Source organism: Oncorhynchus mykiss, chromosome 7, assembly GCF_057628025.1.
Source record: "Oncorhynchus mykiss isolate SJ-2025 chromosome 7, ASM5762802v1, whole genome shotgun sequence".
Lineage (NCBI taxonomy): Eukaryota > Metazoa > Chordata > Actinopteri > Salmoniformes > Salmonidae > Oncorhynchus > Oncorhynchus mykiss.
In genome coordinates this window covers 17,316,342-17,330,344 of record NC_143028.1, presented here as the reverse complement: position 1 = coordinate 17,330,344, position 14,003 = coordinate 17,316,342, and the positions used below count along the sequence as shown (strand labels likewise).

Below are 14,003 nucleotides of genomic sequence, written 5' to 3'. Positions count from 1 at the left end.
CATCAAGTTTTAAACATCGGCGTTGTTGTCCATAGTAGAATTCATTTGTATATCATGAAGATTGACTAACGGTTCTTGAATGCATCTGCACGTAGTACTATGCCCTTAGTTCCAGGGGTTGGACTACTGCAGACTCTATAGAGTAGGTCCTGCTTAAACTCTGCAACTTTTCATTTTAGTTGAATGACCAGTGACACATGACCGAGAACTCAAACAGAGAGACTGATTTTGCTCTTGGTCTAAAAAACGGCAGATTTATTTGTGTATCTACCAGCTTGAGGTTACACCCCCTGGCTTTAGATATAACCTCTCATAGTACATTTACAACTAATACTACTAAACTTTGAAATAGCTGTAATTTAAAAAAAAAAAACTTTGTATTGATCATTCTGTATCTATTGTTTGCGGGACAGTTACTACTGCTGGACTCGCTGGACTGTCGGACTGCAGTATCAACATATTGGAGTTTCATTTTAGGGGAAACCAGTGCATTTTCTGCCAAGTCCTCTCTGCCAGTGGTGCGGGACCTGATCGATCACTTTGACACTTCTAATACCATCTATCACTTTTACCTCTGCCTCAAGTTGTTGTTCGTTTAGAGGAGTCGCTGTCACACACCATGCCAGGTAAGTTCTCATCATTATATTATAACCAGTTTAATATAACCTGCCAAGTGTCAAGTTGATTGACGTCACTCTCTTGCAATCTCTAGCAAGAGGAAAAGAGGAAGCGCTTGAATCGCGAGGAAAAACTTGAGAAATGTACTACTTTTAACTCTTAAAAGAACATAACGCTGATGGCCCAGTAAAACTGCTAAAATCCCCTGCTGGGTGTTGGTCATCTATTTCTATGAATAACACCACCCACTCTTCCTTCCTGTGCCACCAGCGAACCAGGCCTTTGTCACCCTGGCCACCACAGACAGCTACTGCATGGGGGCTCTGGTGGTAGGACAGTGTTTACGACGACACAGGACCACACGCCAGACTGTTGTGATGGTCTCCACTAATGTCTCTAGCCAGGCACGGTGAGAGAAGTCCATGCATCTCAGACAGAAATGTAATATCACCGAGTCATGGAGAGTGATGCATGACCTATTAGAATGTGAATGAAAGTTATACTCTGTGACAGAGGTCCCGGAAGAATCAGACAAATTAAGTGTTTTGTCTCTCATCAGTTAAGGGGGCATTAGATTCACTGGATGGAGTCGTTTGCGGTCCTGGGTTCGCTGCGGACCTAGTGTATTTCTTGTGTATTGAAATTATGTAAAATCGGACTGTTAGTTGTAGTAAATCCTGTGTTCTCTCCCCATAGGGCTGCCCTGGGCCATGTGTTTGACCAGGTCCTGGTAGTGGATGTGTTGGACAGTGGAGACCAAGCACATCTATCCTGGCTGGGACGACCAGAACTGGGTGTCACTTTCACCAAGCTCCACTGTTGGACCCTCACCCAATACAGCAAATGTGTGTTCCTGGATGCAGACACACTCGTGAGTGTACTGAAATCTCCCGAGACACCACTTGTCTCTCATATAAACACCCACTCAATAATCAATTTGTTTTAAAACCAAGGAAGCAAACCTTACAATGTCAAAGCTTGGTCTTTACCAGCAAATCAATTTTAATGTTTGAGTTGTGCAATTATGTATCTGTAACTATCATGGACCCAAACATAGTCATTGAAAGGTAAATCAGTACCTAACATGAATGTGACAATCGCCATGGGACAAACCGTCATATTTTTGCTCTGTAAAGACAAGTACAGAGCGCTTTTTACGTGCTGCAGAGATGGGCGTGTTTGGTTTGAGTGTCAAGATCAAGCAAATGGAGCCCCGACTGGTCAGAGGGCTATGTAGGAAGTTCAACTGAAATTGATACAGAATGAGCACATCCAGTGTCATACAATAAATCTGAGCTCTCATTATAGAAAACATCCACAGGTATGTGCAGTACCTACAAACGGCATCATGACCCTTGATCTGGATCTTGACTTTAATCAAATCAGTGTTCATGTCGCAGAAAATGTCCAATAAATGAACTCTGTACAAATGGCATTAGAAAAACTAACTTCCTCTGTTTCCTGTTGACTCCCTGGCCTGTAGGTGCTGTGTAACGTGGACGAGCTGTTTGAGCGTGAGGAGCTGTCTGCGGCCCCTGACCCTGGCTGGCCGGACTGTTTTAACTCAGGGGTGTTTGTGTTCCGGCCCTCTCTGATCACCCACGGCAGGCTGTTGGAGCATGCACGACAACACGGCAGCTTCGACGGTCAGTCAGAACCCTAACTCTTGCTTCAAGTCCACAGCCCAGTTCAACCCTGACCCTAGCTTCAAGTCCACATCCCAGTTCATCCCTAACCCTAGCCTCAACCCTGACCCTAGCTTCAAGTCCACAGCCCAGTTCAACCCTAACCCTAGCCTCAAACCTGACCCTAGCTTCAACCCTGACCCTAGCTTCAAGTCCACAGCCCAGTTCAACCCTAACCCTAGCCTCAACCCTAACCCTAGCCTCAAACCTGACCCTAGCTTCAAGTCCACAGCCCAGTTCAACCCTAACCCTAGCCTCAACCCTGACCCTAGCCTCAACCCTAACCCTAGCCTCAACCCTAACCCTAGCCTCAACCCTAACCCCAGCCTCAAATCTGACCCTAGCCTCAACCCTGACCCTAGCCTCAACCCTGACCCTAGCCTCAACCCTGACCCTAGCCCTTTAACTGTCTCTTCTTGAAAGACATTTGGAAAACACACCTTGATGTTCATTTAGGAAATTACAGAGCTCTACCACGCGGTTGAGAATACCAGCAATGCCATATTAGAATTGTCCATTTGCATAGCAACTTTACCTATCTCAACAATATTACAGAAATGACTTTACTTCTTCATTGGCTCTTCCTTATGATCTGAGCTGACAGTAACTCTACGGTATGCCCTCTCTGTTTTCAGGTGGGGACCAGGGCCTCTTGAACACATTTTTCAGTGACTGGGCTGTTAGAGATATCAGTAAACACCTGCCTTTTGTGTACAACCTCAGTGCCATCGCAGTCTACACCTATTTGCCTGCTTATCAAGAGTGAGTCATATTTAACTTCAAGTGGATCATTACAGTAAATATTACATTTCCGTGATTGAAAAGCATATTTTGACCACAAGCCTGACCCCAACCCTGCTACGTCTTTTTGATGTTGACCATATTGTACTGTTATCCTGGTCCCACACAGATATGGTCACAATGCTAAGATTGTCCACTTCCTGGGTTCGGTCAAGCCATGGAATCTACGTTCTAACTCACAGACCAATCAGCACACCAACAGCCACCTGGAAGAGTTTGTTTACCAGTGGTGGATGGAGTACACCTACTTACATCACCTTATAAAGACAATGTCCCATCAAGAACCTGCTGTGCCAAGCCAACATGCTGGGCCAAAGCAACATGTAAGACGTTGTAGAATTGACTCTCGTATTTTTCTCATACTGTATATGCACTTTTTAACATAACCACAAGCAAAACAAAGTGAAAATGTCACTGCATTGCTGTTTTATGTACTGTATACTGCACCACAGCAGAGTGTATACAACATTTGAACATTTAGGTAAACGTTTGCATTTGACAGACTGCGTAGTTGAACTACAAGGTACATCCTATAGAGAACATGTGTGTTTTCTCCTATGTCTGTTGTTCTTACGCAAAAGTACCACAGAGAGAGATCAGAGTCCAGTACTCTTGCCCCCTACTCTTCTTCTCTCTACACACCTATACCAATATACCTTAGGTGGTTCTCAACAGTACACACCATCACACTTCTTTCACAGAGCCAGGGAAGAGAAGAAGAGAAGCCAAAGGGGAGAGAAGAAGAGAAGCCAAAGGGGAGAGAAGAAGAGAAGCCAAAGGGGAGAGAAGAAGAGAAGCCAAAGGGGAGAGAAGAAGAGAAGCCAAAGGGGAGAGAAGAGAAGCCAAAGGGGAGAGAAGAAGAGAAGCCAAAGGGGAGAGAAGAAGAGAAGCCAAAGGGGAGAGAAGAGAAGCCAAAGGCGAGAGAAGAAGAGAAGCCAAAGGGGAGAGAAGAAGAGAAGCCAAAGGGGAGAGAAGAAGAGAAGCCAAAGGGGAGAGAAGAAGAGAAGCCAAAGGGGAGAGAAGAAGAGAAGCCAAAGGCGAGAGGAGAGAAGCCAAAGGCGAGAGAAGAAGAGAAGCCAAAGGCGAGAGAAAAAGATGAGCCAAAGGCAAGAGAAGAAGATAAGCCAAAGGGGAGAGAAGCAACAGTGTCGTTGATAGAGGACCTCACAGAATCATTACTCCGAAAAGTCAATCTGCTCACAGAGGAGAGGAAGAAGAGGCTTGATTCACCCACGCAGCCAGGAGAAATGGTTAGTCTTTAACAAAAGATGATATTGAGCTTTTGCCTCTGCATTATGATTATTAATTAGGTATGACTTAAGTGTCTGAGGGATTTTGGAAGTAGTAAGTATTAGTTGTTAATTCTGATAGCTCTTTAACCCGGTTACGAATTCTGATCAGCTTGAGGGATTTTGCTCAACGAGCAAGAATTTCGAGAATTTAAGGTTATCGCAGTGGTTGTGATTCTAGAGGCTGTGCACACCCTGCCAGTGTCAATGCGTCATAGGAAGGAACAGTGTGAGAAAATGAATGAAATTATTTCTCAACACCTATTGAAATCTGACTCACGGACCTATATGATTGAAGCCATTGCTCTCAATACTTGCAACCTGGTGTAAACAATTCAGTGGGTACTAATTTACCACACTAATAGTAAATATATATAATTTATATATAACAAATATTAAAGTGGATGCTTGTCAAATACTTACAATTTTAGTTGGGTGTCTCTAGCTGTCTGTTGTTGTGGAGCGACCTATAACTAACTCCATGTGTGATTGGTCCCTGTCCTACAGCGTACCCAACGTCAGGGTGTATCCACGGGGAAGGAGGGAGGAGCTGGAGACAGAACAGCAAACCAGGACCCACCTGGACCCAGTGAGGAAGGGTCAGAGGTCACTGAAACGGCCTTCAACCCCATGGAGGATCCTGCCACTGAACCTGTACGCCACCTGTCTACACTAATATACACGGAGAGTACAAAACATTAGGAACACCTGCTCTTGACGTAGATTGACCAGGTCAAACCACGTGACAGCTATGATCCCTTATTGATGTCACTTGCTAAATCCACTTCAAATCAGTGATGAAGGGGAGGAGACAGGTTAAAGACAATTGAGACATGGATTGTGTATGGGTGCCACTCAGAGGGTGAATGGGCAAGACAATTTAAGTGCCATTGAACAGGGTATGGTAGTAGGTGTCAGGCGCACCGGTTTGAGTGTGTCAAGAACTGTAACGCTTCTGGATTTTTCACGCTCAACAGTTTCCCATGTGTATAAAGAACAGTCCACTACCCAGAGGACATCCAGCCAACCTGACACAACTGTGGGAAGCATTGGAGTCAGTTTTTTTTTTAACCTTTATTTAACTAGGCAAGTCAGTTAAGAACAGATTCTTATTTTCAATGACGGCCTAGGAACAGTGGGTTAACTGCCTGTTCGGGGGCAGAACGACAGATTTGTACCTTGTCAGCTCGGGGGTTTGAACTTGCAACCTTCCGGTTACTAGTCCAACGCTCTAACCACTAGGCTACCCTCCTTGCAACTCTATACTAGGAAGGTGTTCCGAAAGTTTTGTACACTAAGTGTATATTTAAAGCCTACTATTAGGAACTGATTTAAGAAATGATCGATATGTCATTCCATGTTTAAATGATCAACATTACAGAAACTGTTGGCAAAATACAAATTCCTACTGTAGTAACACCCTCTGCTGGTGCACAACAGTATTAACATATTTGATCTTAACAACAAAATATCACACCTCGTATTGCTTCAGGGCCTCCCGGTAACCATTCCTTAGTGATTTATTTGAATTTTCCTCATCTCTCCATCTTTCATTTTTCATTACTCTTCTGACTGATGGTGAATGGAATGGCTGCCTAATCAATTGTTTTTTATCATCTTGGTTATTACGAATATAATTTATCATCTTGGTTCCTAATCTATCATATAATCTTGGTCATTTTGAATCTCTTTTATCATCTTGGTTATTTCCAATGTATTTTCTTTGAACATCTCGGTCATTTCCTTGTAGACTGCTGCCAAGACAGAGGAGGATGATCTGGAGCAGCGGAGGCTGTGGGAGGAGGGCCAGGTGGACTACCTGGGCAAAGACGCCTTCGACAACATCCAGAAAAAACTGGACCGATTCTTATATTTGTAGCTTGTTTCGTGTGGCAAGATACTGTAGCAATAGTACTGTATACTCATGTTCATGTTGAAGTGTGTTATGTCTCTAGCGTAGACCACCACTCTAATAGGGGTTTCTGTGTCCCTTTGCTGTAAAAAAATATATATATAAACTTGATTCCAATTTCATTTAAAAAAATGTGCTCAGAATTCATGTTGAGATGCATTCCTTATTTTGATGTTATGCTGGATATATCTGGAAGATTTTAAATGGTCTCTATGTTGCCACTAGAGGGCACTGTGGCTTTTTAAATAAAGCACATTTCCTGGTCAAAGATAAAGTCACACTCAACTCCAACAGCCCTATAGGGGTCATGATAGTCTTGCGTAGACTACGGCAACTAGGGAAAGAAGAAGTAATATTGGCCTCAGGGATCCTATTCATACATGTTGTTGGAGCAATATTAATCTATAGGCGTGTACACCACTATAGTCCAAGGAGAGAATGGTAGCCCTCACTGTGAGGGTCTGGGAAGGGCTGTGTAGACCTACCAAGGCTAAGGAGATATAAGGTCAGCACAGAACTGTTAACGCTATCCTGAAAGACTAAACACAACCTCAAACTGAAAAGAATAATAACATATTCCAAAACGTATATAGGCTACTTACAGTAACAAGCCCACCTTCCCGCTCACTATCTCTAGTCCTGTCTGTTCCAGTCCTTCATCTCCAAATGGGAAGAACAGCAGCAGCCTTATGTAACTTAAGGCTGCACTTAAATGGACTAATCAGCCACATCTTTAAATCAGGCAAGTGGAGTCATCTGGCTGTATTCTCTACCAGTTATTCAATAGCATTTGACATCACAATAACCCTCCTAAAGGAGTTCACTACTGCCTGAGTCTATTTGCTTTGACAATCGCTTTCATTTGACACCCAGATGTTTTCTCTGAATTCCATAGCTTCGCTGTCAGGTACATTAACTGTGCTATCCACCTAGCCAGGTTGAAGATCTAGCAAACTGCATTGCGCTGTTAAAAACAGGAGCTTCAGGCAATAGTTTAGGAGGGTGGAGGCGTGAGGAGAGAAAAATACAGTATATTTCAGTTAGTTTCCTTTTGTTTACTCCCCCTTAAATGTGTTTCAGTGCTAGACACTGCGTCCCGAATGGGACCCTATTCCCTATATAGTGCACTACTTCTACTGGTTCTGGTCAAAAGTAGTGCACTATATGTGGAATAGAGTGACATTTGGGAGGTATACACTGATGCCTCACAGGAAGAAACGTAGGTAATCATCTCGGCTCTTTCAGACGATGGGGGGACAAGGTTTTCTTTTCATTGTCTGATATTCACCCAAAAATAAAGTCCTCCAAGCTGGCTGCTTTTAGTAATAAAGCATTAATAACATTTCGAGGACAATCACAGGCCAAGAGGAGGCGTAATGTATTTATATGTGTGTGTGTGGGGGGGGGGGGGCTTGATTACATTGAAATGAAATGTGATAAGTGCCATGAACCCCTATAAGCACCTCCATATGTTTTTGGTTAACGTTGAAGCTGACATTGAGCCTAACCTCAAGAGGTGGCGTCCGAAATGGCACCCTATTCCCTTAAGAGTGCACTACTTTTGACCAGGGCTCTGGTCAAAAGTAGTGCACGACATAGAGAATAGGGTGCCATTTGGGACACACCCCAGACTGTGACTGTGTGGCAGTGTTTGCCTGACTGTTTGGATTTTTGCTTGCAATGCAAATTTGGTCCGCTAATTTGGTCTGTGGTTTGACCGATGGGGTATGATTCTATTAGTGCACAATCCCTCCCATAAGGCTAATTGAGAATGGATTGCAGAAGTAATCATATTCAGATGAGGAGAGAGACCACAGGAAGCAGATCTAAGAATGGTTGTATGCCAAAGGTTAAGGGAATTATATGGATTTTGTCATGTATGTTTTCAGACAGGGACAAGACATAACATTGTCTGAGACAATATCGACAATGATATAGTAACTATAGTTCAGTCAATCACCACAAAGCAACAATCATAAGAAACTATAATGACTACATGTTGCAATTAGCATGTTGCAGTCTCTCAATACAGACTGTTGAGATGACCAGCATACACGGCACGTTTGATTCTGGGTCCCCGAGATTTTGTAGCAATAAATACAACAACACTTAACTTAATGCTGGAGAACACTATTGTATGGTACTGTAATGCTTGTCATCAACAAAAAAAAAAACACAAAAAGTCTCCGTTGCTGTGCTTCTCTTCAGGTTTACTATTAGATTTGCCTAGATTCTTCCCATTGACCAATCTCCTGGTAGAGTGTGGGTGTATCTCAGTATGCATTCTGCACAGCAGTGACGGCCTCCTTGCATAGGGGGTCCAGTTTCCCATCTCCTCCTGTGGAAGGCAGAATAAATGACTGTTACTCTATAAACACAATGTACTCAATGCTACTGTGACATCATAATCAGTGACTTGGACAATCTGATTAATCTGAACACTCTATGACGATGGCTTCATATAGATGGCTCTAGAAGAGGGGTTTTCAACCTTGTCTTGCCCAGAAGCCCCCTCCCAGGCAAATTGGCGACCCAGGGATCCCCATCCTACGTTCTCAAAAATGTTTTGTCACCTCTTGTTAGGTGAATGATAATGTAAAGGACAAGTAATCAACATTTTAAAATTAATAGATTTGGTAGATAGTTTTTCATTATTTTGAAGTATGAGGACACCCCTTCAAATTAGTGGCTTCTGCTATTTCAGCCACACTCGTTGCTGACAGGTGTATAAAATTGAGCACACGGCCAAGCAATCTCCATAGACAAACATTGGCAGTAGAATGGCCTTACTGGAAAGCTCTGACTTTCAACGTGCCACCTTTTCAACAAGTCAGTTTGTCAAATTTCTGCCCTGCTAGACCTGCCCCGGTCAACTGTAAGTGCTGTTATTGTGAAGTGGAAACGTCTCGGAATAACAATGGCTCAGCTGTGAAGTGGTAGGCCACACAAGCTTACAGAACAGGACAGCTGAGTGCTGAAGCGCATAGCATGTAAAAATTGCCTGTCCTCGGTTGCAACACTCACTGAGTTCTAAACTGCATCTGGAAGCAACGTCAGCACAAGAACTGTTCGTCAGGAGCTTCATGAAATGGGTTTCCATGGCCGAGCAGCCGCACACAAGCGTTCTCTGGAGTAATGAATCACGCTTCACCATCTGGAAGTCTGGCGGGAAAAAATCTGGGTTTGGCGGATGCCAGGAGAATGCTACCTGCCCCAATGCATAGTGCCAACTGTAAAGTTTGGTGGAGGAATACTTTTCTGGGGCTGTTTGTCATGGTTTGGGTTAGGCCCTTTAGTTCCAGTGAACAGAAATCATAACGCTACAGCATACAATGACATTCTAAACGATTCTGTTCTTCCAACTTTGTGGCAACAGTTTGGGGAAGGCCCTTTCCTGTGTCAGCATGAAAATGCCCCCATGCACAAAGTGAGGTCCATACAGAAATAGTTTGTCGAGATTGGTGTGGAAGAACTTGACTGGCCTGCACAGAGCCCTGACCTCAACTCCATCGAACACCTTTGGGATTAATTGGAATGCTGATTGCGAGCCAGGCTTAATCGCCCAACATTAGTGCTGTAATGATGTGCGCTGAGAGTCAGGAGGGAAATTCAGGGAGTGAGTGTTTTAATAAATTAACACAACACAAAAATAAGAAACACGAACAATGTACAGAACTGACACAGAAACAATAACGCCTGGGGAAGGACCCAAGGAAGAGACATATATAGGGAATGTAATCAGGGATGTGATGGAGTCCAGGCGAGTCTGATGTAACGGTCGTGACTGGTGTGCGCCATAATGAACAGCCTGGTGACCTAGAGGCCGGAGAGGGAGCACACGTGACAAGTGCCCAACCTCACTAATACTCTTATGACTGAATGTAAGCAAGTACACACAGCAATGTTCCAACGTCTGGTGGAAAGCCTTCCCAGAAGAGTGGAGGCTGTTATAGCATCAAAGGGAGGACCAACTCCATATTAAATCCCACGATTATGGAATGAGGTGTTCGACGAGCAGGTGTCCACATACTTTTGGTCATGTAGTGTATGTCATTTTCTTAACCCATCTAGTGACTAAATGACAGCGTAGGTTTCAAGTATCATGCTAGCTAGTCTTGGGTGTACGCCTGGGAGAGACAGATGGGACGAAAGTAACACCTTGTAAACTGATGACCCGGAATCAAATCAAAGAACTTTTAAGCACAGGTCATTGTCTCCTCCAGCTCATATTGCTTTTATAATGTCAGCAAAATATCAACAAGTGACTGAATGTTTGAAAATGATATATAACATCGTTAGAATCATGCCTTAATCAATTGGCTTGAAGGATCAGCTTCTCACATAAGCTTTTATCAACAGGTTAGTGGTTAAAAAATATATATCTTTATGATTCTGGGGGTCAATAACCTTGTATCAAGCCATGAAAATGTGATAAGCATGATGAGTTTGCCTTTTTAGAAGAGAATAAAGACATTGATTCTATCAAGGAACGAGGAGCGCGCCTGACATGGACAACTGGAGCATAGCATGACTAGTAATTGAAAATCATCTACTATATTCTCATTAAAGCGAGACTAGAAAATTATGCTTACTATAGATATTATGTGATCCATTTTAGTCCGATTAATATTGTAAGGCTAACTATTGTGGTTTCGCAACACTGTGATGTTGACGTATGGTTCATTTTCCTAAATGTCGAACCTTTGGCATTACTTATTCAAATCCGCACAAACATGAATTTACGGCTGGTAGTACATTGGTTGAAATTAACGAGCGTTACAACCCAGAAACATGGAGATGAGACAAATATTGTGCACTTCTCCCGCCCCGCCGGCAAGTACAAAAGTAACATTGCGGTAGTTTTGTTCTCAGTCTATTTAATTTAAACTCATTTACCATATACATGAAATTACAGTTGCTAATGGTAGAGGACATAGAAGTTGTTTGTCATACAATATGGTGTCTCTAGCTCTATCGATCTCTGAGTAAATAGAAACAAAAAGCGTTACTTTCGTCACAGGCCTCCCTTCTATGTGTAATTGGCAGTTGAGAAATAAAGTTGACATCATTAGAAATAAGATATTGTCCTATTTCCTACTGTAGGTATGCATTTCAAAATGTGTTCATTCTGTTGTTGCTAGCAATATTCATTAACAAAAATGTATCCACTTTTTTGTTGCTCTATTGATATATTTTCGCGGACCCCTAGAGGGGTGGCAGACTAGGTTGAATACCCCTGCTCTAGAATTCGTTTTTTTATTTTTTTATTTTACAGATGAGGTCACAATCAGAGAGTGGACAAGGGTTATATCCATGTGCATTCAGTTACAGTATGCATACCTAACTCTGTGAAAACGATACGTCATAATTGACCACAGGTAAGAGTCTGTACACTTTGACCGAGTAATCTACAGTATCTACATTGAATTTACCAAACTCCAGTTGTTTTATGCTGCATGTGTAGACACATTCTCCATTGACCACAAGTTCCACCTTGTTCCAATCAGACATTTTCTCCAATACACTTTGATGTCCATTCTCTTTCAATGCAGCTAGGAAAGTTAGAAGACATGGATAAGTGCCATTATCGGGGAAACTAAAAGGTAGGCTACTAACTGCTCACATATATACAACTAATACGCACTTTGACGCTGCAATAGGCACACTTATTTGAATGTAGCCAAGGATTATATCTACCTTGGAGGCCAATCAGACGAAACGTTCTGTGGTCCACGATGCCACACGATTTATAAGGGCCGTAGCGCACGATTACTACTGCATTTTGAGGCATTGTAACTATTGCTGATAACGCCTATTACCAACTAAACCTCTTCTATGTCCTGGATTAATTTCTGGCCTGTGTTACGCACAGCAGTGCCCCTAACGACGGGGCGCGACCGTCATCTCCAAGGAAGTAATTTACTGGTTTGGTGTGACGTCACCGTGAAGCCGTTTTGTGGAGAAGTCACCGCTCAACGTAATGCTGCGTTTATTGACTAGTCAAAACGAGGAAACTCTGAAATGTCAGACTTGCTAACTGGTTGTAGTTATACACATGCCGCATTCATTCAGTTAGCAAGTCGGAAATGTACGAGTTTCCTAGACAAGACTTGCACATGAACGCGGCATAACACATGCTCCCTGTAAGATACAGTGTGAGTTATTATAAAATCATAGTTTAGTTTACACGCAGACCGCAGAGTTTAACGCATTTATGACAGCATAGTGGCTGCACGTCATAATCAACATTATCAGCATATGGATGTTGCGGTCCTCTTGAAATACCCTTTACTGAGTCTTTGATTAAACATTTAAATTTGGTTAAATTACCTTATGTCATGTTATGTATGGTAAAGTGATTACATTTTACACTAAAGAGGTTTGTGCGTTTACAGGTGCTACATTTCCCTGTGGTACTAAAGTAATATATGTTATCCTGCAAGCTGAGACACTTAAATTATAAAGGTGCTCTGGTCACACTCCCAAACACCTCCTGCTCTAGCCATAGGAGCGAATGACATCACCGCCCAGGCAGTCTTTTGAGTTGACTTTGGGTTTGTCTGTGGGTGAGGCAGGCAACTGCATCATGGGAAAACTTTTGAGGGATGCTGCTTGTCCTGAGATTGAATTGATTGAATACCATGTTATTGGAGACCTTTGGCTCAATTTCATGAATAAGCAAAGTCACCCAGTGACTAAACACACTGAGGCATAAATCTTACACACATAGGCCTATATGAATCACACACAACCCCCATGTGCATGATCATCACACACACACACACACAAGCATTTGTCAACATCTAAGAGACCAAGGGAAGGAAGAGGGTTTTGGTACACTCCAGCTTTCATCATTGTGGACTTTAGCATTCACAGCCTGCTCCAAAGGGCCTGTATTCTGTTCACATGACTCTAGAACACATGACAGTGAGGGTGATTGTCTCCTGTGATTAGATTTGTTCTGAACACAGATGATCACTTGGATTCTCTTTAAAATGAAGTCACATTTATGATTCTACAATCACAACACAGCAAAACGATCACATGTTGTAAATATGTTGCTGATTTTGTTTTTCAGATTGAGGAACCTCTAATGCTAGTCTTCCCTATTCATTATCTAAAATCATTTGTATCTAATAAAATATTTAACTGATAAGCATAGGGAAGTGCAGGTAAATAAACCTATTAAAAGTGACACATAATTTCCTTACTCAACCCAGTTAATCTCTAAAATCTTTTCACAATGTGCTCCACATCTTTAGTGTTTAATCAGATCATGGAAAGACCTTCCTAAATCACCATCCACTTGATTCTGGAGCATCAACATAATCTGGGTAAAAGCTGCCTCTGGAAATACCAATGATCTGTCTAGATTCTCTTCCTCCTCTCTCGGTCTCGGTCTTCTCTCTGCCCTCTCTCTCTCTTAGGGCTTTATCGGCATGGGAAACATGCTTACTTTGCCAAAGAAAGATAAATAGATAATAAACTAAAGTTAAATAAACAATTAAAAATTAACTGTAAACATTACACTAACAAAAGTTCCAAAGAATAAAGACATTTCAAATGTCATATATATATATATATATATATATACACACACATACATATATATACACACACATACATATATATATATATATATATACACACACATACATATATATATACACATACACACAGTGTTGTAATGATGTGTAC

General features: G+C 42.3%; 2 protein-coding genes across 2 annotated transcripts; one reads left to right on the top strand and one right to left on the bottom strand.

Annotated features, from left to right (window-relative positions):
- Positions 1-137: 137 nt before the first annotated feature.
- Positions 138-6,573, top strand: LOC110512351 (uncharacterized). Its single transcript, XM_090240459.1, has 9 exons — positions 138-626; positions 889-1,027; positions 1,315-1,489; positions 2,102-2,264; positions 2,939-3,065; positions 3,214-3,427; positions 3,806-4,354; positions 4,901-5,047; positions 6,144-6,573. Exons 1-9 carry the CDS (start codon positions 620-622, stop codon positions 6,270-6,272), a joined length of 1,650 nt encoding a protein of 549 aa, XP_090096585.1. The 5' UTR covers positions 138-619; the 3' UTR covers positions 6,273-6,573.
- Positions 6,574-7,673: 1,100 nt separating this feature from the next.
- Positions 7,674-12,218, bottom strand: c7h10orf53 (chromosome 7 C10orf53 homolog). Its single transcript, XM_021608827.3, has 3 exons — positions 12,003-12,218; positions 11,738-11,857; positions 7,674-8,643 (listed from the first exon to the last, which is right to left on the bottom strand). The coding sequence occupies exons 1-3, from the start codon at positions 12,094-12,096 to the stop codon at positions 8,579-8,581; spliced, it is 279 nt and encodes a 92-aa protein (XP_021464502.1). The 5' UTR covers positions 12,097-12,218; the 3' UTR covers positions 7,674-8,578.
- Between the last annotated feature and the right edge of the window lie 1,785 nt (positions 12,219-14,003).

Coding starts and splice junctions, on each gene's coding strand:
- LOC110512351 (XM_090240459.1), top strand. Junction 1,028..1,314: donor AATGTCTCTAGCCAGGCACG/GTGAGAGAAGTC, acceptor CTCTCCCCATAG/GGCTGCCCTGGGCCATGTGT. Junction 3,066..3,213: donor TATTTGCCTGCTTATCAAGA/GTGAGTCATATT, acceptor GGTCCCACACAG/ATATGGTCACAATGCTAAGA.
- c7h10orf53 (XM_021608827.3), bottom strand. CDS start 12,096: ATGCCTCAAAATGCAGTAGTAATCGTGCGCTACGGCCCTTATAAATCG. Junction 11,858..12,002: donor TCGTCTGATTGGCCTCCAAG/GTAGATATAATC, acceptor TAACTTTCCTAG/CTGCATTGAAAGAGAATGGA. Junction 8,644..11,737: donor CATAAAACAACTGGAGTTTG/GTAAATTCAATG, acceptor TGCCTTCCACAG/GAGGAGATGGGAAACTGGAC.